Source organism: Triturus cristatus, chromosome 5_1 (assembly GCF_964204655.1).
Source record: "Triturus cristatus chromosome 5_1, aTriCri1.1, whole genome shotgun sequence".
NCBI classification, from domain to species: domain Eukaryota; kingdom Metazoa; phylum Chordata; class Amphibia; order Caudata; family Salamandridae; genus Triturus; species Triturus cristatus.
Window position 1 is genome coordinate 582,686,698 of NC_140587.1, and position 25,398 is coordinate 582,712,095.

Consider the following 25,398-nt stretch of genomic DNA (forward strand, 5'->3'; position numbering starts at 1 on the left):
TAAGAGACGTTCTACGGACCTTTTAGGCCAGGATGCTTCCAGACAAGATAACATTCACATCAGACCTGTTTCAACCAATTCTGCGCTCTCTACACCATCTGTATTTGAAAATATGAAAGACCCGAATATACACTACCACAGTAGTCTATTCTGAAGTTCTTCACAGCGCCTACTACAAGGGCTGTGTATAGAGAGGAGGATCAGAATAGGTTGCGATTTTGTAAGTTGATGGCAACACCCCCCTACTAGAACACTTATCTTGATACCTGGGTCAGTTTTATGTTGGACAGAAACCCTGAGATTTCTTTTCTCCTTTCAAGAGACCGTAATGCTTTGACCCAGCAATACAGAAAGAGATAGATGAAAAAAACACTGCATCATGTTGACACTCAGGAGGGATATGGGCTTATAAGACACACACTTGGCTAGGCACTTCTCAAGTTCTAGTAGAAGAGGGATTATTGCCTTAGACTTAGAGGCTGTAATCCTCTTTGCCTTGGAGACATCCATACTGCTGTGAAGACAGAAATGAAGTAAAAACATAACATGAATCCGTCGGGATGTGGGGCTTTACCTCCCCTAAAGATGTTGTTAGCAGTCTGTACTTTCTCGTGTTTTGAGGCTGAAATTTGTTCTATATCATCCTGGGATTTATATTCAGGATTCCTTTATAGTGTAAGTACCCAGCCCTATCTGAGGCCTTTCTGGTCACTGTTCACATTCTAGGAAATAGATGTTCCTAAAATTGCTTGAGGGGGTAGTTATGTTTATAAGATGTTATAAACAACCCACCCATTCTATCCTATTGGAACAGGTAGACTTGCGACACACACACACACACCAGGGCATGTCCTACTTTTCACATACACTGCACCCTTCCCACAGGGGTACCTTGGGCCTACCTTAGGGGCGACTAACGTGTAAGAAAAGGGAAGGTTAGGGCCTGGCAAGAGGGTACACTTGCCAAGTCGACATGGCATTACTAGACTGCACACAGGCTCTGCTATGCAGGCCAGAGTTACATTTTACAGGCTGCTTATGTGGGTGGCACAATCAGTGCTGCAGCCCACTAGCAGAATTTGATTTACAGGCCCTAGGCACACAGGGCACTGTACCAGGAACTGACTAGTAAATCAAATCAGCCAATCATGGAAACACCAATCCATAACAACAATTTACAAAGGGAAAATTGCACGTTGGCACTGAACAGCAGTGGCAAAGTGCCCAAAGCATCTAGACCGGTAAAAGAGACACAAGGGCACCCAAAGCAATAAGACAGGGACCTTGGGAAGTAACGTATTACAGGAGACAGTGGTCCCTGAAAGCAAAAGAATATTAGCGAACAACAATGACTATAGCCAAAATTGGTACTATATTATAACCTATGTCCAGCCGGACAAGGCAACTTTAATAAGAAACAGTAATTAGCAATGATCAAAAGAATGCAAGCAAGGTGTTGGTGGGACACAAGCCTGTATCCTACGGCTTACATATCAAGAGGACATAAAGTTTTGGAAAAACATACAGGCAATTGTAGTGATGTTTCTACGTCAGAGAATAATAGGTAGTGAAACATCTTAGTATAAAACTTGCCACCTTCACAACATTTCATACACATAAATTGTTAGTGTGTAAGGTGAACTACATAGTCGACGACGTTTCGATCCTTAAAGGGGAGATTTAGGATCATCATCAGGACTGATTAGTATGAATTGCCCATTAAAAATGCCTCGGATTTTGACAAGTTAAACCAAAGTTGGTAAAATGTCTAGGACCAATGACTTGAGCGAAATAGATCGGCCTCGGGTTGTAAAGTGATACAACAAAATGGAAATTCGTCTGGGTCCGATGACCTCTGCGAAATAGAGACTCCAAGTAAAATGCCTGGACAATGAGGTTCAATAGAGGCAACACGATGATGCAGTATCTCGATACAATGAAGGAGAGATGATCCGTGGGGGTCTGCAGGACAGCGCGTTCGGTCAACCGAACGCGCTGTCCTGCAGACCCCCACGGATCATCTCTCCTTCATTGTATCGAGATACTGCATCATCGTGTTGCCTCTATTGAACCTCATTGTCCAGGCATTTTACTTGGAGTCTCTATTTCGCTGAGGTCATCGGACCCAGACGAATTTCCATTTTGTTGTATCACTTTACAACCCGAGGCCGATCTATTTCGCTCAAGTCATTGGTCCTAGACATTTTACCAACTTTGGTTTAACTTGTCAAAATCCGAGGCATTTTTAATGGGCAATTCATACTAATCAGTCCTGATGATGATCCTAAATCTCCCCTTTAAGGATCGAAACGTCGTCGACTATGTAGTTCACCTTACACACTAACAATTTATGTGTATGAAATGTTGTGAAGGTGGCAAGTTTTATACTAAGATGTTTCACTACCTATTATTCTCTGACGTAGAAACATCACTACAATTGCCTGTATGTTTTTCCAAAACTTTATGTCCTCTTGATATGTAAGCCGTAGGATACAGGCTTGTGTCCCACCAACACCTTGCTTGCATTCTTTTGATCATTGCTAATTACTGTTTCTTATTAAAGTTGCCTTGTCCGGCTGGACATAGGTTATAATATAGTACCAATTTTGGCTATATTCATTGTTGTTCGCTAATATTCTTTTGCTTTCAGGGACCACTGTCTCCTGTAATACAAAGCATCTAGACCAGCAAAACTGAGTCCAACACACAGCAAAAACACAGGAGGCAAAGGCAAAAAATGCAGGGGAGATCCACGCCAATGGTGCCTGGTCTAACAGCAATGTTTTGGATGGTCGTGTGTGAAAGTGAAAACACCACCTTACATAACATTTGTCTGCCCTCTCTAAATAGGACGGGCGGACAAATGGCCAAACTTCGTTGGGTCGGCAGTCTCTGACGCTGACATACTCAAGTACCGTCTGACTCCTAATGAGGTAGGCACAACTTTAGTTTGGTGTCGCTGATGCAATGAAGTACCCTGTCCGCCAAGCTCTAAATAAGGCCCTAAGTTTACATTTCTCCCAAGGTCAAAGTTAGCTTTGTCAACTCTGTTATAGAGTATCTGGTTCGGTGTGTGATCGGTGTACCCTAGTATGGCACCCTAATTGAGACTCATATAAGTACTTTAGACTTATTATGTTCTTCTGATACTCAAACACAGATTTAAACCCCTTTTTATATTGCTATTCTCACATCTGCTGTGTTCGTGTGCCTAAATCTCATAGAAATACTCTAATGACCAAAGACATGCTAGGTGACCTCCAGCAGAAGTCTGCTAGAAGACACCTATCTGTGTAGGTTCATTGAGGATATTTAAATGTTTTTCCGTGGCTTTTAGTCCCTGGATATTACAAATGGTGACCGACATGGTCAGCATGGTATTGGGACTGACTCTTCTAACTGAGCAGAGCTTCTCACTGCCTTCTTGCCCCTTCCCCTCCAATTTCTTCCCTGCTCCCTACTCATAGAATTTCCTAATCTTAGTCCCAACATTCAGTATCAACTTGCATCTAAACTCCCCCAAGGGCTACTCCCTTATTTACTCTCTTTTTAACTCTGATCCATTCTTCATCCCCTTCAAGTGTAAACATAGGGCTAACTTGTGTTAAATGTTTCTCGTCTGCACCGGCCACTCTAAAAACTTAATATCTGATGTACTGCATTGAAGAAAACTATTATGCTTTCTCTTTTCCTCTCTACTCTGAATACTTGACTACCTTAGATTCTAGTAAGATTCTCCTTCAGTGAATGCCATCTCATGTTGCTCTGTTTTGATGACTTTCTTCAAGTGCTGGATTGCATCTCTTTTGCTTGCACTTATTGCTGCTCATCTGAGTCTTGTTACTTTTGCCTATCGTGATCCTCTGCGAGGATTTCACACCTTTTCCTGATCTTTGCTCCAGGTTTGCTTTAGAAGTGCCCAGTCTAATCGCTCTACCCAAAGGTGTCATAGTTTTCCTCTAGGGATTTTGTGCCCCAACCCCTGCCCCTTTGGGAAACGTTGTATGGAAACAGATGTCGCAATTTGTACATCATCTCTTGCTGAGTTTGAAAGCATTCACTTATGCTGTTGTTGTCCATGTCGATCTAACCTAGATTTATTATGCTGGCCCAAGGGTCTTCATTTGTGGTGCCTGGTATTCCTGAACTTATGCATAACAATCGTTTCGATAGGGTCTTTTTGCTGCAGATTCATCACTTTGTGAATTTTCCCCAGGCGCCAAACTAGATCCAGAATTTTTAATAACAATATCCTTGTGCGTTGACAGGTGCCGCCGCGTGGCTCCGCATTGGGTATGTCTCTCCTCGGATATGACATCAAGACCCTTAAATCCGCGCCACCTCCGCATGCTGACATCAGTTCCTTTCTTGCCACGCCAGATATCTGACAGAAAATGTTTTCCCACTAAATTGAGTGTGCAGACCGTTTCACCCCCTAAGACCACACGGTTAAACCATTCTGTGACTTCAACCAACAAATGACGGTAACTGACACCCATGACGCCTGCTTATGGTGCCTTTGCTTCAAACACAACTCAGCCTTGTGTCTGTGCTGCCCGCGAAGGTGAACAAGAAAGCCAGCTGACAGCGAGACAAAGCTCACATTCACCGAACTGCACCATTACAAAAAGCTTTCATGGTCAAAGACCTGGCCATCCAGGTCGACATCAAGCGCACTGCAAAGCTACTCAGGCAGTTCCCATGGCTGATCTTCATCGAGGTCATGAGCTCAGGTAATTCTAAAGTCACATAAAAAAAATTACAAATGTTTTAAAATTTGTTCTGCCACTCAGTTACGCATCATTCCTGGCACCTCTAGGCCATGGAGTTGTTCCCACCCTATGTGGATCCAATTTAGGCACTAATCTTGCCTCGGCCTTTCCCTGAATGGACAGTCTCGCTACAACAGCTTCAGCAGCTACAGGTGGCCATGACTGAGAAATCGTTGGTGCCACACCGGATCCCTTTGGCGCGCCTTCCGGCCCCAAGGATCTCTGGGGGCCTCCAGTATTCTTACTGTTGCTGAGTCATTCCTCGGCACAGACTGTGCCCCTTGATTCCCCACGGAGACCAGCCCCTTCCTCTAGACCAGTGCTGTCGGCTTCAGCCTCAGCACTACCCATAATTCCAATGTTGGCACCATGCTCGACACCACCGTTGACAACCTGATCCTCATTCTCCATACCATGATGTGGAAGACACTCTTTATGATGATTAAAACACTATGTTGACAATTGTAACATATTTAATGGCCTCCATAATGCCAGTGGTTTGGGCACTTCACCAGGCATAGGCCTCTCCTCAATTAACCCTATGTACACTGAGGAGTCTGCTTCTTTTGCAAGTCATTCGACGGGCGGCTGAGGTGCTGGACCTTTCCGTATCCATTCAAGCAGTTAAAACAAATGTTTTGACAGACGTTCTCATCCTATGTCTGTCCAGCTATCCCAGGGGACCTCTGTCCAACCTTACAGAAGCTCATGTTGAATGGACAGGATGCTGCGAAATACTCAATCATATCTCTTCTGGACACTACCTACTGCTTGGATAAGGTTGTGGGTACTAGCTTGTTGCTTAGGCACTACACCTGGATTCTCTCCATGGTCTTCTTATCTGACGTTCAACAGTCCTTCATGGACATGCCCATTGACACCTCTAAGCTTTTTGCAGTGAAGGCGGACTCTGCCCTTGAATGATTCAGAGAGAGTAAGGCCACTGCCTACTCTATGAGCTTAGCTTCGCCAGTTCAGCAGCTGACACAAGAGCAGTGCCCTTTTCAAGGCTTTGGGAAGGGCTACCAGAAGAGTCAGAAACAATATGCATCTCAACAACAACAGGTCTCCCAGTCCTTTCAAGGTCGAGGAGCAGGCCAAAAGTGTCCAGGCCGCTAGGAGCAATGGGCTGCCCTAAAAACCAGTTCCTTTACCTGCAGCTGCTATCTAAAAACCTCTTTATTCTGCCAATTATACATCACTAGGTGGTATTGATGTGAGGCACACACTCAATGTTACATTAGAAGTACATCTATATACATCTCATCCAACCGTTGGTGCTCTAAAAAGAAAGATGGTCACCACACACAGCGTTCAATAGCCAATAATAGCTGTTATTGAAAATACCTTTGAGCGCACTGTAATTAATAGTGCACATCAAAATTGTCCAATCTTATGTCTTTTTAATGATATTTTAAGTCTCTGGCCAACACTTGTTTGGTCGTACTGGCGCTATATGTCTTCGACTTTGTCAGGTCTTAAGGCACTCAGAACACAACTAATTTTAAGTTATCTCATCAAACACAATAAATACATTCTCCAAAATATTCGTTATGATAACCTTCACCAAATTCTCCACGTACTCATTTACAAAACAATCCTCCCTGGTGGGAACCCAATAGTACACTTGTGGAAAATGAATCTCAATAAATACATCAGCTTGATATATCAAAACAATTACACCATAATCCAGTATCCACAAATTACATAAAAGGGTTTGTTCAATAATACACCCATTTGTGACATATTCCAAATTGCCTCTACATCACCAAGTGAAAGAAAATCCAAGAATCACCCCTGTCCCCAACACACATGGCCTTGCCTAAATGGGTGTTCAATCATAAAACAAAATAGCATAGTTCATACCTTAAAATATATAATTTGCCATACATATCCTGAAAAAAAGAATTTGTATAGATCAATTGGTATGTGCTAGAAGCATAGTAGAGGAAGTGTGAAAGGTGAAAAAAAAAAGGAATCCACTCACCACGTTAAAGTCATATACCCGAAGAAATATTTGTCTTGATAAGTATATGTGCACATGCAAGATCATTTTAATTTGTGCTACAAACAAAAATCACAAATACACCTTATTTAGTCAAAGTATTGCATCACCTGTAGGGTGCAACATGCCTTATGCCTACTCATAAAACTGTAACCTCCAAATCAGTAACAATGTACACTGAGTTCACATACTGTTTTAAACAAGTCCTGCTGATTGGTGTTATCCCTTAATCAGTTCAACATAATACAGAAATAAACAGCAGACCAGAATCTCACTTCATTTTTAATTCGAGATTGCAGGATGCATATTTTCACTTCCCTGTTCTGCTGTCCTACAGACGTTATCTGCAGTTTCGGGTAGGCCAGGAGCACTTTCAGTTCATTGTGCTCCCCTTTGGCCTATCCAGTGCACCTTGCATCTTGATAAAGGTGATGGTGGTGGACCCAGCCTAACTGCAGAGCCTGGGAGTACCAGTCTTCCCATACCTCGACGACTGAGTGTTGAAGTCGGGCTCGCCTTAGGCAGTCGTCAACCACCTTTAAACAGCAAACCTTCTAACATCTTTAGTATTCATTATCAATGTGCTGAAGTTGCACTTGACTACTTTGAAGGCTTTCATCTGAGACATTTTGGAAATGATAGTTTTGTTTCTCTCCCCCAGAATGCAGAGACCAGGATTCTCAGGCAGTGATCTCGATGTTTTAGCCTTGGTCCTGGATCTCAGTATGGATGACTCTGAGGCTCTTGTGGTTTTTTGCTCCTGCTTCCTGCTAGGGAAACACATCGGGTGGCAAATGGGGACTCTGCAATGAGACATCAAATCCCAGTGTGTGCAGACTCTAGGAAATCTGTTAGATTGTATCCAGTTTTCAGAGGAGTCTGCAGTCGTGGTTGCTCGACCCTGATTGGGTAAGTGGCAGGGCCCTCTCCCTACACGGCGGACAAACTCAGCCGCAGGACCCTAGCGGATCTTGAATGGCAGCAGTACCTGCAGGTGGCACAGAGCGTCTCCCAGCAATGGAGAGCACTCGGGTTAGATCTTTACGCCACCAAGAATGCGTAATGTCAGCACTTTTGTGCGCTGGAGTTTCTGAAGCAGCTCTCTGAGACTTTCCATCTAGACTGGCGCTTGGAACTCCTGTATGCCTTCCCACCACTCTCTGTCCTGACTTAAGTTCTGAAGAATATCGGAAATATCCTGATTCAAGTCATCCTAGGGGCTCCTGATTGGGCCAAGAGTGTTGTACCCAAACTCCTGGGCATGAGCACCTGTGCTTCGCTCCAGCTGATGCTTTGGGAGGATCTTCTGTTGAAGCGGCAGGGTACTCGGGTCTGAACAATTTTCATCTCCATGCTTTGAGATTGAGCAGTGACATTTGACCTCCTTCGTCCTGCCACTTGAGATCGGTGAAGTCATCTTGACTGCAAGGTGTTCCTCCACAAAATTGGTGCACGCCAGTCGTTGGGACACATTTGTGGATTAGTGCAGACCAAATTGACCCTTAATAGGCAAAGTAGTCAGAAGTGTTGTTTTTTGTTCTGTCTCTAGCCCAGCAAAGACTTGTTTTGGACACTCTTAAGGGCTACTTATTGTCTCTTTCATCTTTTTTGCCGGTTCAGCCTTCTTTGTGATGAAAGTTTGAAAAGGTTTGTAACACTTGTTTCTACCAAATCCCTTTGGGATGCCTCAACAAAACTTGATCTGAGTCATCACTTTTTTGATGTGCACCCTTCTTGAGGCCCTGCACAGTTATCCCTTGAGACGTCCGATGCAGAAGACAGTCTTCTCATCGCCATAACATCAGCTAGACATGTGAGCCAACTGCAGGCCCCTTCTGTTAATCCGCCTTATACTACTTTCTTCCCAGGGCAGTTTCCCTTTTCTGAAAGTGATTACACCTTTTCATGTTCATGTCGGGTAGACTATCACCCTTCCTGTAATCTTGCACCACTTCACCCCGCTGAAGAGGAGAGACTCCATCATTTGGACCCTAAGAGGGCTCTGAGTTTTCATGATGATCAAACCAGGGCACATTGTTTGGGCGACAAACTCTTTGTAGAGTTTTCCAGAGCATAGAAGGGCAAAGCAGTGGAAAAGCACACCAACTCTCAATGGATTTTTTACTGCATTAGGATCTGCTGTGCGTTGTTGAGGAAGCAGCTTCTGGAAGGCTTACAGGCATATTTCACCAGAGCTACGACTGCGATCACTGCATTAGCACATGGAGTGCCTGTCCTGGACACTTGTTAGGTTGCTATGTGGGGGCTGGTACATACTTTCTGGAAGCAATACTGCCTCGATAGTCGGGTCCATTGAGAGGAGCATTTTGCCCGCTTGGTTCTGCAGTACTTTTTGTTTGAGCCAGTTCACAGACCCGCCACATTTGGGAGGTAACCCTATGGTATCGATTCACAAGGTGAGAAATCTGCAGTTAGAAATATCGATTGGAAGAACAAGTTACTTACCTTCGGTAGTGATCTTTTTGGTAGATTCTCTATCTAACTGCAGATTCCTCGCCGACTCTCCCACTTACTCTATCTGTGAACTGGACTTTTTTTTCCATTTTAAAAGTTCCCAAGTAAAGAGATCGGAACACTGGGCATGCCAATCTGCTGTTGGGATCTGCTTCTGTCGGTTTGGACAGCCTAGAAAGCAACTGACATAAGTGTACAGTGGTGGTGCTTTATTGTGGCTTCGCTCATCACATCCGGAGCGGAACAATGTTGGCGAGGAGAAACACAATGCCTTCTACTGGCGTGCAGAGGAACGTCTTTAATGTTTCCGGAGTCAGTCTGATGCCTGGGGAATATTCACAAGGTGAGGAATCTGTGGTTAGATAAAATATCCACCAGAAAGATCCTTATCAAAGGTAAATAACTTGTTCTTTACTTGAGTTTACTTTATTACAAGCTGTACATTTGCTGCATCATTGGTTTCGTACAGTCTCTGCACAGCTCTGCTTGATTGTGAGTGGGCTGGTGTGGCCTTCGTTGGTTTGTGGAATAGGAGGAAACTACTTGGAGTTAAGCCACATAGAATAAGACCCTGACATGTAAATCATGCTGGATGAGAACTGTAGAACATCAAAAAATGTGTAATATGTTAGCCTGCCTTCTGGTGTAATGCATAATCTGTTTTTCTACACAGGATCCTGTTACATGGAGTGATGTCACCAGCTTTGAAATATCAGATGCTGCAATTTCTCCGTCTCAGCACACACCTATAAAGCTAATTCAGATTCAACATGGTGAGGAGGCTGTAGAGTGCCAAATTAATGGCAACCTCGTAGCAGAGGTTAAAAACTGTTCAAGCAGAGAAGAGAGTGAGATCATTCCTTCCACCTCCCCCATCATGGCCAAGTTCAGCACACCACCTACGATTTTAAGGAAAAAAAGGAAAATGCGAGCTGGACGTTCCCCTGTTAGTGAATTGAATGATGGCTCATTCAGTGATACTGGCAATATTGCACTAAAAAACACTCCAGTGAAAGCACTACCATTTTCCCCATCACAGGTAAGATGTGCACATGCCATACATTGTTGAAGGCTGAGTAAGTGGCAAAAAGAAGTTTGTTTTTGTTGTTTTGTAATGATATATAATACAGATGAGATTGTAACTGGAGCAAATCCCAGATATTTATGAAATGTATTTCTTCTTTACCACCTCTTGGTATGACCTGAAGCTCATAAACTGGTAAACTTCAAAGTGGTCTGCAGCTTGTACCATTGCATGCCTGCAGTCATGCCAACTCCCAACATGTAAGGTTTGCGCTCTCACCCTTTTCAGTTTTATAATAAACAGTATGTACTGGAACCTACTTTTTGTACCAGCACTTGAGCATTTATAAATTGCATGGTTGCATATCCCCCTTTTTACTGTAGATGTGTTATTTTGCCTTTCATTATTACTTAATATATATCAACTCCTGTCATCTTTAATGGATTGAGTTGTTATATTTCACTCCAGGCAGATTTGAGAAATATCCGCCCTCTGTAGTAGTTAGTGGTAGATAACCTTGAGCAGTAAATATGAGGTTTTTGCTTGAGGGCTTGAAAGGAGGATGTTTTGTTATGTTCCTGCCAGATATAGCCTTTGTAGTGTCAGGAAGGGAGCTGTTTCACAAGCCCGGGACTCTTCCAGTCCTGGACCTGCTTCAGAACAGTTGACCAAGTTGTTAAGACTGCCTCTTAGAATCAAGTTATTTTTATGGTGATAGTTTTTCTGAAGTCAGTAAGACTTGCACCAAATCATCTACTCCTCATTAATTTGACAAGCAGTTCAAATTGAAAGGGTTTAAGACAGTTCCCTACCTGCTTTGTACCAGACTCATGGAGACTCTCCTAAACTCAATTTGATTCCCATTCCTTGCCGTAAAACTCCAATCTCAAATCCTCTCTTCAGTTTCTGTATTCATTACCATCCTTGCTCTGAGGTCTAATTCCCCAGGTCATTGGGTGACTTGTTTAGTCCTGTTCTGTCCTTGATACTGCAATAAAGAACTTTTTCCCTAGGTACTTTATTACCTAACTGAACCCTTACACAGTAGGAATTGATTTAAGTGTTCCATTGTTTATTTCATGGTTTCTTCCACGTTTTAGCTTTTAAACTATAACCTTGATGTAAACTTGGAAGTTCCTGGTACTGTGTCCATGTGATGCTTGAGCCTCATTTTCTCATTCTTGCAAAGACTGGATATTTTAATGTAAAGATCTGTGGAACATGATAAGTGGTCGACACGATTTTGTTATTTTGCTTACCAACAAGTGCTTGACTTTGAGTGATTGGGGCACACCCAAGCGGTGTCCCGTTTCAAATGAGTAGCTACCGCCTGAGGGACCAGGCCATGACACTCACAATGATTGGTAGTGGCTGATGTTAGGCTTATGGCACAGGCATTTTTACTTGCAGTCCAGTGTGGAGACTACCTTCTGGCTTATCCTGACAAATACATGTTATGACTGGACCCTCGGAATCCCACGGATTGTGTGTAATGTGCATGAGAGTACTTGGGTACATGACAGTGTGCTCTGTGGCTTAGGTCGCCAATTGATGTAGCAGCCCCCAAGACCATAGGGTACTCCATAGGGTTTAGTGGCAGTCAGTGCTGCTCTCACCAGCTGCAATCAAGGTTTTCAACAGCATTAACCACACGAGGCATTATGTACAGGCCTGGAATGGTTCATAGTTCAATGTACAGTATTGTGTTTATACCTCCTTTTTTAAGTCCTCCTATAAGCTGGTAGAAAAGCATACTTTCAGCAACTCATTGTTTGAAAATAGAAATCTTTCAGCATCTCCTACTAAATTTTTTGGCTTAATAATTAGTCTTTGCTCACTCACTGAAGGCTCCTTACTAAGGTGGATTATTTGCACCCAAAAGGACAATCTAGATCCTTTATCTAAACGTTTTCAGAAAGTATCACTGATTTTAGAAAGCTTAGTGAAATATGGAAAAAGTCTATCACCTGTCACTGAAGCAGAGTTCGGTTCCAGTGGTCACATTTGTTATACCCTGTTCACAAATCATGCTTTAATGCAGTGTTTTGAAGTGAAGTATATGATGCTGTTCTTCTTATCCCCAGCTTTGTGACTGTTGGTAAGTTCATTCCTTCTGTCAGTGGTTTTAAGGATTCACTATACCAGCATCTCAATAGCCTCATTCCAGCTTGAGGCACGGCACCTTTTATCTTGAGCTGTCTCTAGTTGTGTGTTATTAAAGTATGTTCCGAAGCATTCTTCTAATCGCTAATTCCTCACCTTAAGAGTATCCTCAGCCGACAGACTGGATCTGGAGAATTTTCTCAGCAATGCACCCACACGCCAGTAGTCGGCAACATGTGGTTCCATGATGACTTTGTATGGACCTAGAATTTTCAGATCAGACCCACATATAAACCGCAACCTGATGTACTGACATCATTATTTTCTTTTCATATACTTTGATGCAGATCTGGGTCTCCGTTCCCAACGATTTCTAAATTGTATCAGATAGTGTGCCTGGAACAATGTCTTCCCTGAACAATACAAGATGTAAGGTAACATCATTTAAGAGGAGGCACATATAATAACTGACAGTCCATTGAGTCACCAATGTATTCAAGTAACAGTTTACAAGTACAGTGTACGTTTTGATTTTTAGCTCCATTTGTTGCCTGAATTACCTCTCCTGAAGTACGGATAGCGATATGAATTAAAGTTGGACTCCTAAATTGATATTTCAATACATTGCTGTCTTAATGGACTGTCATTTATTGAGCTCCACCTCTTAAATGATTCTGTTCGATTATGGTCGTATAGGCGACCTAACCTGAAATAGGAAGAACACCATAGTACTTACAATCCACTAAGACTAATAGTGTATGTACAATATAATGAAGCCATAGTTACCTTAAATTCTTTTGATGACTAAGGTTGAATGTGCAATGTAATGAAGCAATAGTTGCCTTACATTCTTTGTAAAGATTTAAGGTGTTCCTTGACTGCCAGAAGCAGATGTCTGCCTAGGACCTGCACAACGTGTGCCTTTAGCAGTTGGGTTCCAGTCAAGACAAAATCATGTGATAAATGTGCCCTCTTGCAACCAAAGGCAATCTGGGAGCAGGAAATTAAAATGTTCTTTAACGAACACAAGAATGGTCGCAGTGGAATCATGGATCTTACACCCTCTCTTAAGTCTTGAGGCTGTTTGCGATCCTGTAAAAGGAGTCGATCCTATCCAAAGTCCCTTTTCCACTCAAAGTCTTCCGGTAAGTTAAAGACATGCCATGAGTCCAAGAAGGTTTATCCCTCATCCCACCTAACAAAATCGGACAGAGAGGTGCGAGCGCATCAATCAGTAGATATAGCCCCACAAACATCTTCTCACTCAGATCCAGATCCAGTTGTTGGTCCTGGGAAGCCTCAAATTCCCTGAACTGTCTACCTCTGCTGCACATTGCAGCTTTCAAGGATGCAGTGTTGCAGCTCTTTCCCAAATCCCTGTGGTGCACCTTTGGGCTGCACCAAACTGGAAATGGTTTCAGCTGGACTTCCATTGGTGGGCCCTCCCTTGGTACCAGCTGACTCCGTTGGACCTGTTCCACTCCCTGTTCCGAGCTGACCATGCGTCCACTCTGGCCCCAGGGACAATGCAAGTCTCTAAGGCTGAATCTGGAGGTTCTGGCTCAGGAACCGGTTCCAACACCAGTCTCCAACCCTGACCCTTCATCTTGCCTAAGGCCTCTCGCGTTATGAAATCACAAAAGTGCAACCAGTCAGTTTGCAACCGAACACTAATCCTCGACCTCTGCTTCTTGGCCTTATGTTTTTTTCAACTCCAAGGCGGTTCAGGGTATGCAAAATGTTCTACATGACACTGAGATAATAAAGAGGCAGACAACCTGCTCCCACTTCACTATGCTGATGGTGGGGTATAACTGAATAAACAAAATGCCTGTGGGGTAGATGCATCCTGAGGAACTGGCCTAGACTTGTCACCTTGGCCTCCAACTTAAGAATGTGCCTCTTTAGCAAGGTTTGTGCGGAGGACGGCAGCAGTATCTTATTTACAGTTGCCAACTGTTGAGCCCAAAGCAGACATGTTAACTGAGATCCTTTAAGCAAGTCCAACTCCTGCGGAGCGACTTTTGCCATTGGATGAGGCTCTTAGCCACCCTTCTGGCCATTTGGCCTAAGTCCCACTTGGACCCTCCATTGAGTCTGCTTGTTGCCAGGCGCCATAGGCCAGTCTCTGGTGATCCTGATTTTCTGAGAAGTCATCCTAATCCTGAAACCTGGTGGTACAAGCATCAACAAGTAAAGTCACTCCAAGTGACTTTTCAACCTGAAACAGAATGTTTCCTTTGGCTAGTGTAGCCTTAAGATTGCTGAATCCTGTGCACCTTCTGGACAAGTACATCCATGCTCTATGGGACCTGGTCGGCGAGATCTCATCAGCCATCCTGGAAAACCTCAGGGCTCCGTTAGCTCCAAGGATACATTAAGTCCAGGACCTGTCGAGGTATGTCTGCTTGTTGGTTTGGGCTCCACAAACTGTGCGGTCAAAGCTAATGGTACCAGTGTTGTGCTTACATGGCATGTCTGGATGAATCTGGCTTTTCAGGGGCTATCCAGGCGTCCCTTATGGAGGTGCTGTTTGATGGTTCCAGATTGTTTTATTAGGAGGCTTATTTGGCCCACAAATGATAAAAAGACAATCCAGCTACAACACGATCCTTGAAACCCTTGTCTCCTGCTAAACAGCTCTGTCAACAGTGCAGTATGTTTAGGGGTTATTCCAGAGGACTAGCCTACAGACAGTGCCTGCTTCCCCAACCTGTGCTGCACCAGCAATCCCAGCCAATCAAGGCAGGGGCCATGGCACCAGCAAGGACCGCTCTCCTCTAAATCCTCGTCCCTTGCTTCTGCGGCTGCCTCTGTCGGCAGAATGCCTTTTCACAGATTGACAAATTCTGATAGATACTTCTAGCCACAGATTCCTCACCTTGTGTACACCTCTAAGTGCCATACTGGATATAGAGAATGTTCTCTGCAATTCCCTCACTCGTCGGTAGGTGGTATTGTGTGGCTCTGTGTATGGTTCATCATGTCCAGACGCAGATCTGAAACTTGCTCAAATGCGGTCAGGCCTGACAGATTTTTTCATAAAAACATTCCTGTGTGCAATGGACATGTCCTCTCCGAAAACTACCAGTTTCAAACTGCCACAAACAGAAGTTGGTGATGGACCCCATGAGGTCTGTCTCTGGTGCCCAAACATGATTCAACGTCATGTGACAAGTGTGCGACGATGAACCTGAAGACCATTTGAGACCGCAAAGGTAAACTCTATGTTGCAGAACAGTTGGAAGGCAAGCCTCAGTCAAATTTGAAGGAGCAGACACGCTCTTGCTTCCAAGTTTGCTTTTGAGATTATTCCTCTTTGAAGTCAAGATTTTTAGGTAAGCCAAAAAAGTCAAAGAAACACAAGAAGTCGAAGCTCGGCTCCCCTTCCTCCTGGTACTCCCACAATGACGAGTTGTGCAATGCCCCGGGAATCTCCAAGCTGCAAACTCTGTCTCCGTTCTTGGAACCAGCTCTCATCCTGATGCGCCCGTTTTCCTCGGACCGCGTACAAAGCTGCAACAACACCACAAATTCAAGGAAGCCATTGATGGAGTATTTGGTACCTAACTGGATCCAACGGGAATGCTTTGGGCCCTATGGATGTTCAATGGCCTCCAGTTGGTCTACTGATGGCAGATTCTACCCCCATGCTGACTGTCCCACTGGACCCCATTGCGAAGTCAGGCACGGCATCAGGACCGAGGCCGCAACCCTCGGCCAAGGTTGCACCCACCCCAAAGACATCCCCATTCTGATTCAGAGACATTGCCACACCAATACGAAATGTAGGAGCCTGATTATGACAAAAGCCACACCTATAATGACAAGAACCTATTAGTTGATCTACAGGACGCCAATAGGCTTGATATATCCCCTGGTTCTGGCCTCATGCACCCACTGTGGCTCCAGAGGAATCAGCGCCCCCCCCCAAGTTAATAGTCAAATTTCAAGGCAGCTCAGGCGTGCTCCAGAGACCCTGCCATTCCCTTACAACACCAAACTCCAGAGAGCGTTGTTTTACAGGCTTTCACAAGCAGGTTAAATCCAAATGTGTTCCCGAATACCCCACCAGACTGTCAAAATGTATACAGATGCATTTATGAAACAGATTTTTTCCCCTGGCAGCCTCGTCTTAGAACACTAAACACCAGCTTTGCACCAGGGGAGATACTTGTATGTATTATGGGATATGGTGACAAATCTTGCCCCAGATGACGTTGGGCTCAATCTCAAACGACTTATTCAGGATGGCAAAGACGTCGTGAAGCACCCTAACCGATTGGGTCTGGACACTACGGACTGCTTGGGTAGGGCAGTCAGGACCAATGTGATGCTTTGGCACCATGCTTGGATTCACTCCACAGGTTTTCCCAGTGATGTTCACCAGTCCCTTATGGACATGCTATTCGATAGCACACGTCTCTTCAGAGACCAGACAGACTCAGCCCTGGATCCCTTTAAAGAGAGAAAAGCAACAGTGCGCTCTCTTGAGTTGGCACCACCTATACAACAGTTTTCCCAGCAGTTTTGCACCTTTCTAGGGTACGGAAGAGGGTTCCAACAGAGATAGCATCAGACATTGCCTCAGCATCAACGGGCCTCCCAAGCTTTATGAGGCAAAGGCCTCTGCACTTCCCACTTGCCTCTTATGCCACAAAGCCTCCCGAAGGACCATTTATCCATACTCTGAGGATAAGCTGAAGCTCTCTTGGCCAGGAGAGCCATAGTGAATATGCTAGTATCAGAAATCGGGACTGGTTGCTATTCCTGTTACTTTCTGGTACCCTAGGAAAGGGCTGTGGTCTCTGACCTGTCCTCAATTTTCACCCTCTGAGCTTCTGACTCTGGAAGGACAAGTTCAAAATGCTCACCCTGGCCCAAGCTTTGTCTTTCCTAGATACAGGAGAGTGGCAGGTGGTTTTGTTTCTGCAGGACACTTACTGCCACATCCCCATTCTGCAAGCCCTCAGATGCTTCCTGCGGGGTCAGGTAGGCCAGTGGATCACAAATGGGTGCTGCACTTAAAGGTGGCAGAGGACGTCTTCCAGAATTGGGAAACGCCATGCTTCATTTTTTCTCCACCTCAGAGAGCGCGCAGTGTCAAAGCTTCTGTGTGTTGGAGTACCCATGACAGCTGTCACTTGGAGACGCCTTTCACGTTGATTGGAGCTCTCAATTCCTATATGCCTTCCCGTCTCTACCTCTTCTATCCAAAGTTCTGAAGAAGATCCTGAAAGACCGGGCCCATGTCATCCTAGTGGCTCCGAATTGGGTGAAGAGAGTGTGGTACACAAAACTTCTGGCCATGAGCAAATGTCCTCTGATCTGGCTGCCCGTTCAGGAGGGCCTACTGTTGTAGCAGCAGGCCAGGGTCCTGCACTCAAGCCTTCACTACCTCCACCTACTTGCGTGGAAACAGAGCAACAACAATTGATGGTGTTTGATCTTCCTTCTGAAGTAGTAGGTGTCTTCTTGGCAGCCAGGTGTCCCTCCACTAAAGCAGTTTATGTGAGATTCTGGGAGAAGAGTTATTGTCTGGTGTACCTCCAGAGATGTCCAGCCTCAGCAGGCCCAATTGTCTGACATAATGCTGATTTGTCTTTTAGTAGCCCAGCAAGGCCTTGTGTTGGTAACAGTTAAAAATGATCTATTGGCCTTTTCAGCATTCCTACTTTTACCTAATCAACCATCTTTATTCAAATTGCCTCTTCTGATGCATTTTTTGAAAGGGCTGACCCATATGTTCCTGCTAAAGTTGCTTGGGATGCCTCAGTGGGACATTATTTTGGTTCTCCCTTTCCTCATGTGCGCCTCATATGAACCTTTGCACAGTTGTTCTCTGCGTGTACTTATGCTGAAGACATTCCTCGTAATGATCACATCAGCTCATTGCATGAGTGAATTTCAGGCACTGTCTGTTCAGCAGCCGTACACCTCCTTCCCGGACAAGCTGTTTCACAGGATTTGGGCTTCTCACTACACGTTCACAAAGTACTACTATCTGGTTAATCCGGTCAGGAGGGAGGGAGGGAGGAGAGTTTTGCCTGTTCTGTCCTAAAGAATTTACTGGTCTGAGCCATTCCACAGATCCACCACCTAGGAAGATACTGCTTTGGTATCTATTTATAAGGTGAGGAATCTGCTGTTAGAAGTACCCATCAGAAGAACAAGTTACTTACCAGTGGTAATGGTCTTTCCACAGATTCCTCACTGACCCACCCATCTCCCCATTCTGTGTAATGGACTCATCTTGTCTATATTATTAAGAATATCTAGAGGTCTGCGCTTTGACACTATCTGAATAGTAAAGGATCTGCGCCCAACGGTGCGGACATATATCAGAAAGAAACTGATGTCAGCTCGTGGAGGTGGCCGCTATGTAGTGACCCAACGTCACATCCGGGGTGGGACCGATCTGACATAGAGCTGCACGACACCACCTACCGCGGCATACAAGGGAATTTTTGCAAAAATTCTCCCAGTTCAGTCGGGCGTCTGGGGTATTCATAAGGCGAGGAATCTGTGATTAGATAGAGTATCCATCAGAAAGAGTGTAACGGAAGATAATGAACTTGTTCTTGATGGTACTCAGAGTTGCTCAGAATGTCCCAGAGTCTTTCTTCTCTGGGGCCCAAGAGACTGGGTAGTGCCCCTGGACTTGCCCGACGCGTATTTTCACATGCACAACTGAAAGTCCCATAGTCATTATCTGCAGTGTACAGTTAGGTTGGAATACTTGCTGCTTGCTCTGCTTCCCTTTGACTTTACCTTGACCTCTCTGGTGTTCACTAAAGCGATGGCTGCAGTTGCTGCCATCCTTCTGATGTCAGGGTTACAATTGTTCCCGTACTTTGACAACTGGCTAAACAAGGCAGGCTCACCGCAGTCGGTCGTGGACTATCGGCGAAGGACGGGCCAACTTCTGATATCTATGGGGTTTTTCAATCAATAAGTTGATGTCCCACACAGAGGAATCCCTTTATTCGGGCTGTCCGGCAGGAGAAGCAGCACAGGGTTTGAGCCCAAAAGGTGATCTTCAAAGGGGAAGCTGCCTTTGCTGACCAAAGGGCAAGCATACGTGAGAGGGGCTGCTCCTTTGTCTATGTAGACAGAAGGGCGCTGGAGACAGCAAGGGGAAAACACTGACTGTTTTTTCCGTGGTTGCGTAGCTCAGGCGTAGCCACACCCCTATCGCTACACACTGAGAGAGGGGCTCATCCATTTTGGGAGTGGACAGACTAGAGCACTCTGGGATAGCTAGATGCCACACTTCACAGGAACTTGTCATCAGTGGGGAGGGATCCTAGAACCCCATTGGCTACTGACAGTGTGCTCCCCTACGGGCACTTTCTGGACATAAGAAGCATCACTGGCCCCCAGAACTTGGATCTTGTCTGGATTGAAGAAGAAGACCGAAGAAGGACAGCCCTTCTGACCGAGGACTTGTCAAATAAAGGCTGCACCGAAGTTGGACTGCACCTGCTGCTCTTTGGGCAAGTGAAGATAGGACTGTGCCTGTGGTGTCCTACTCATGGTGAAGTTATCCCCGGAGCCCAGCCAGAAGCAGAGACTCCAACAGTCAGTCGGCTGTGTCCCTGTTCGTAACACAGGACCACAAAACCAGAGGAAGCCTGCTTGGGCAAGTTGATAGTCCAGATTACCGCTCCTCGCCACAGCACAGCCTCGGAGCCTGTGACCCGATGCTTAAAGGTTGCACCCAAGTCTGCTGAATCCAAGAGAGCTGTAATGGTAGTTTGGTTGCCCAGAGGTAGAACTAGCATCAGAAAAGGGAAACCGCTGGCTTGGCTCTGACTGGAGCCCAGTAGTTCAGCTACAAGAGACATCAACCCCTGTGGCGAAAGTCACCTCACCAGGACCATGGACTGAGTAGTAGCACTAGGAAGTCCTCACCTGCACAGCATCCTGTATCCCTTGTGTCAGGACCACTCCATAGACGTTTGTGGCAACTGTCCAGTGAGGCTGGATCTAGACTGGAAACTGCTTTCCTTTGTGAATGTAACTTTCCTGTTGGACGTTGATGGTCCCCTTGACTGGCTCCCTACCGGAATAGAGTATCCAAAGTAACCCGAAGTAACCGCTTTCACTCTTGATGTAACTTTTTGCCGAAAACGTTTTTAAGTGTCAAATTTGTTGCATTAGTCAGGGCTTGTCTGCGGTTGAGTGAGAAGTCTTGATCTATTGTTTCTTTGAAAATCTATATCTCCGGTGGATCTTCTTTGTTTTGGTGTCCGTAAATTCATAAAACTACAGTTTTTTAAAATAAATTGGTGTTGGATTTCCTGAGTGTCTTGTGCATTTCTTCTTCAATTGTTTTGGTGCTAATTAAGTGTTTACACTTGTGGCTTTGAGCAGTCAGGCTTCAACAAAGGAACCTCTACCCAGAGTTGAGCTAAGGTTTGACAAACAAGTCTGACTGGTCCTAAGTAGAAATTTGTTGCCTGATGTGGCGCCCGTCATACGGACCTCTGCAGGTCAAATTTTCAAATGTGGTGCTGCTAGCTGGGCAAGGCCTTGCAGTGGGGTACAGTTAATGCTCATCTATGTGGAACTTTTGTGTTTATCTGATCAGTCTCCTCAATTTAAACATCCAGGGATGTGTTGATCAAAGGTTTGACTTGCATGTATCCCCTGAATCTGTTAGTCATGCAGCAATAGGACTTGAGATTAGTGTTGACATTACTTGTATGAATGTTGTCACACTCTGCTCCAGAAGCCACGGGACAGGTAAGGCCTACTGGGCCACAACCGTGGGGGTTGAGGCCTTTTACCTCTGCTGTCCTGGACCCGGCCAAACTATGGCTCTGTAGACTGGGCTGAATACGACCCTTTCTGCAGTTGACACTCAGTGGGAGCGTAGGCAAATGCTCACTGTCTTCTCTGAGAGGTTAGTCAGGCTCAAGAATAAATTCCCCCACCACGTACCACCTAGCAATGCAATAAAACTAAAGTCCAGCGCAGTGCTTCTCTTTGTGGGAAAAGATAAGAACTTTTAATATACAAAAACATAGGTCACTACACATTCACTCATACACAAATGCCCAATTTCTTGGTGTGGGATCTGGTGCTCCCAGGAGCCTCTGATGATTAGACTGTCACTTGACTCTAGCGGGTTCCCTCCTTGTAGCAAGGTTCGGGTCCATCAGGTAAACTGATGGTGCAACTTGTGCTTCTTCCCCTTCTCGTTGTATCTAGGTTAGGTCAAACATTGTAATCCAGCTGTCCCCCCTCACCCACACAGATGACAATTCTTTGGCGGAGCAGGCGCCAGACGCTATGTGCAGCACACAGTGCCTTGTGGCAACGACCTTGAATCTTCGCTAGGTGCCCCCAAGTTACCTCTATGATCACTTTATCTCTAGGACAGGTCTCGACCCAATAATACACATAGCAATGTCACGTGCACACATGCCACCAGCAGGAGCCAATCTCAAATGCAATTGGGTCACTTCAGGTGCAGGGACATAGCTGCTACAACAAGAGTATGTTACGACAATCGCGCTGCCCAACCTGGCAGTACTACGATACCTTCCGCGCCCTTGTGCCATGATTCTCTGTTGGAAGCAGCCTGCACCAGGGCCAATTACAGCAGTTCCTTCCATGATCCACTCCTCCTGCAGGGTTGGTGTTTTCCTTCCCTCGCTTACAGGCAAGATATCTTGGCACCCAGGACAGTCAGTAATCACTTCTTAAGGTGGGAATCCAGGCTATGTTCCCTTGCCTCTGGGTAGTTAGCTTTCAGTGTGACTCAACTCTTGGCTGCCTCGTAGTCCCTGAGTATTCTGCGGACTACCCCCTCCTCAGTAGAAGAGGCCACAACAATAAACAACAATGGGTTTTAAGCTCTTCTCGCCATACTGCTTTTGCAGTCGGAGGATGGGTATTCCAGGTCTGTTCCTTGCAACCAGTTTGGGGTGGTTCCCCTTTCAGATGTCCTAGCCTGACCACTTGTCAGGCCTAGCCGGTGTCTACAAGAGTACTGTACCCGCAGGACAATCCATGTGGAGTACCCGCCACAAAAGTTCAACGAGGTGAGAGCAAGGTGCACCCAGTTATTTACGACCCTACTTCACAGAGATCAGGAAGACAGAAGATTCTGTGCGCTTCAAAGTACTCTTCCCTGTTAACAGATTCTGCAGGACTCGCCCTGGACCACCTGCTAAACACCAAGTGGACGCTATAATCAGTAATTTCCAGTCCCATTTATCAGGAATGGCACCGGCACATCTAAGCAAAGCCAATCACCTCTTTCCTCACCATAGTTTCTGGTGCTCCTCCTGCCACCTAGGAGATTCGGCCAATACACATATGCTGTCATGAGAAAAGCAACCTCTCCTGTATCTTGTACTCTAGTCCAGGCTGTGGGCTTCCAAAATAAAGCCTGCAGGCTGGCAACACTCCAGCATGGCATACTACTGCTTCTAGCATACACGCACAACGCCTGGAAAGTTTTGTTTAGGATTCCAGGTTCATCGTGAGCAGCAGAATTGTAGATCAATAGGCCAGTAGGCGTGCACTCCTGTCATTATAATTCACTGACACCGTACGCTGCCACCCCGTGCTCCATGCTTGAAACCCATGATGGTAGTGGTATGCTTTTGTCACTGAGGGTACGCTTGGTGTGCCCCTCCCACTTCAGGACTAGGTCTAGAACCTAGTATTGTCCTCAGACCGGGCCTAGGTCAATGCGTCGGATTACTGTGTTCTCTAGTATTGGGGTATCTTTCATAGATTCACATAAATGAAAATCCAATACTGGATAACTGCAGTTACAAGTAAGTAACTTATTTTCTTTCATGACCAAAATCAAAAAGTCGGGATCACAGGTATGCAGTTAAGGCATGCAGGGCAGGGGGCACACTGTACATCATACAGGGACCATTCCTGTCCCAACACATGCCATTTCACCCTTTAGACAGCTGCTTCCAGAGACTACAGACACGCAAAATAGTCTTCCTGTTTGCCATCACCTATGCGACTGCACAAGTCAACTACAGGCGCTCTCGGTGCAACCGTCCTACATCCTTCTTTTTCGATAGGGTATTTCAAGAATCCGTGCAGCCTTCTTACTCAGAGTTGTTGGACCATTCCGTGATAACCAATCTAGCACTCTGCCAACGTTTTTCGCTCCACCTCATCCTCCCAAGGAGGAGAATAGACTCCCTTTACTTGATCCTAGAAGAGCATTGAGCTTTTACATTTACCGTACCAGCGACCTTCATGAAGATGGGCAGCTCTTTGTAGGGTTTTCTGGGGCAAATAAAGGGAAGGCGGTTCATAAAAGAAACTTGTCAAGATCGCAAGTTCTCTACATCAGAATCTGCTATGCGCTGGCCAAGAACCAAGAAGCAACCTAGGAAATTTGAAGTATGGTGGCCTCTGGCTAAAGTACTGTACACTATTTTCTCACCTCATTGGCAGTAGTTTGTGTATTTTTCAATGGTGCTACTGAAAGGCTTTTTAAAGCATTTCATGCTTCATTTATCTTTAAACTGTTATTTAATAGAGCCCTCTAGCCGCAGATTCCTTACCTTAGAATATTCCCCAGGTGTCAGATTAGATCTAGAAAATCTTGAGCAGTACTTCTGCGTGCTGGTAGCTGGCATCAATTGACTCTGCGTCACCCGTGCCGAGTGGGATGTGCACGGCGCCTATATAGGAGCCACACTAGCGCGCTGACTTCAGTCTTTTCTTTACGTGCCAACAGTGCAGATCTGGAATGATCAACCTCAGCCCATTTATTGGACTATTTTTTTTCTGACTTTTTGTTGAACTCTTTTGAGTTTTTTGCTCCCAGTTTGCATCGGGATGTCCCCTTAAAAATACCTGTGGGATTTAAACCTTGTGGTTTCTGTTGCACTCCAATGTCTGTGACAGACCCCCCACCTGTTTTGCCTCTGGTGCCTGGAGCCAGATCAGGACTTCAAGACCTTCCTTGACTGTTGTGCCATGAATTCCAAGGCAGCTTGGGAGTGCTCACTGAAGCTCTTGGTCTCCCAATGCCAGTTGACTCTGTGACGTTTCAGGTCCAGGTCGCGTGAAAGGTCCCGGGCCCGCTCGTTGAGCCTTTCCCAACGCTCATCGCACTCAAAGTAAGCATCGGGTAAGTTGCATAAGAATTTCCAAAAGTTGGAGCACTCTTTGACTTCGCCATGCTGATCCAAGTCTTTGAATGAGGTGCGGGAGCAATGCCACAGTTTTAGGCCCTGCACCCAGGTGTCAGCAGGAAAGCCTGAGTCTGGGTCCACTCTGCACCTCCCAGAATTTCCTGGAGCAACCCCCACCTAGTTAAAGGAGTTTTAAGAGGCCGTGCTCTCATATTTGGGCGGGCCAACCACTCTGGAGTGCCTTTGGACCCCACAGGTTTGGCAAGTGCACCCACTGGATTCCTGCCATTGGGTTCGCCCTCTGTGCCATTCAGGCCCTTTCGACCTGTTCCTGGATCCAGATTGGCTCTTGTAGCAAGACCACAACCTTCTCAGGAGCCCGTTTTAGTGGTGCTAATTCTGGCACCCCGACCCCATCGTTATTTCCAACTCTGATATGGAGCCGGATCAGCATCGCTCAACATCGACTCCAGCGCCAGCTTGTCGGGGCCTTCTTTTTTCGATAGTCCTTGTGGGGAGTATGACCGGGGAGGATCTGAGGTTCGTTAAGGTTATCCCAACACCATGGAAGAGCCCCAGGGTCAGTGGTATAAGAAATTGGTGAATGCCATTGGTTTGGACACCACCCTAGACTCTGGCTTAGTCTCTCCTCCTATTGCGGCTAGGGAGAAAGGGACTTCGTTTGCCATGGTGGTTATGAGGGTGGCGGAGGTTCTGGAACTTACACTGCCGTCTGTAGCAGTCAAGACAAACGTCTTGACAGAGGTGCTTCAGCAGGAAGCCCCGTCTCACCCGAACCTCTCCTCCCTTTTAACGAAGCCCTCACGGATGTCCTGTTCATGGCATGGGACAAGCCCTGCAAGAGGGGCTCCTGTACACGAGGCGTTTGCC

The 25,398-nt window shown here is 45.7% G+C and overlaps 1 protein-coding gene across 4 annotated transcripts in view; it reads left to right on the forward strand.

The window, feature by feature from the left end:
* MYBL1 (MYB proto-oncogene like 1) overlaps positions 1 to 25,398 on the forward strand; it is a 687,544-nt gene that overhangs the window by 415,479 nt on the left and 246,667 nt on the right. For all 4 annotated transcript variants that reach the window (XM_085605513.1, XM_085605511.1, XM_085605512.1 and 1 more), the window contains one exon: positions 9,926 to 10,291. In XM_085605513.1, the coding sequence (XP_085461639.1) occupies positions 9,926 to 10,291 (366 nt within the window). The remainder of the gene's footprint in view (positions 1 to 9,925; positions 10,292 to 25,398) is intronic.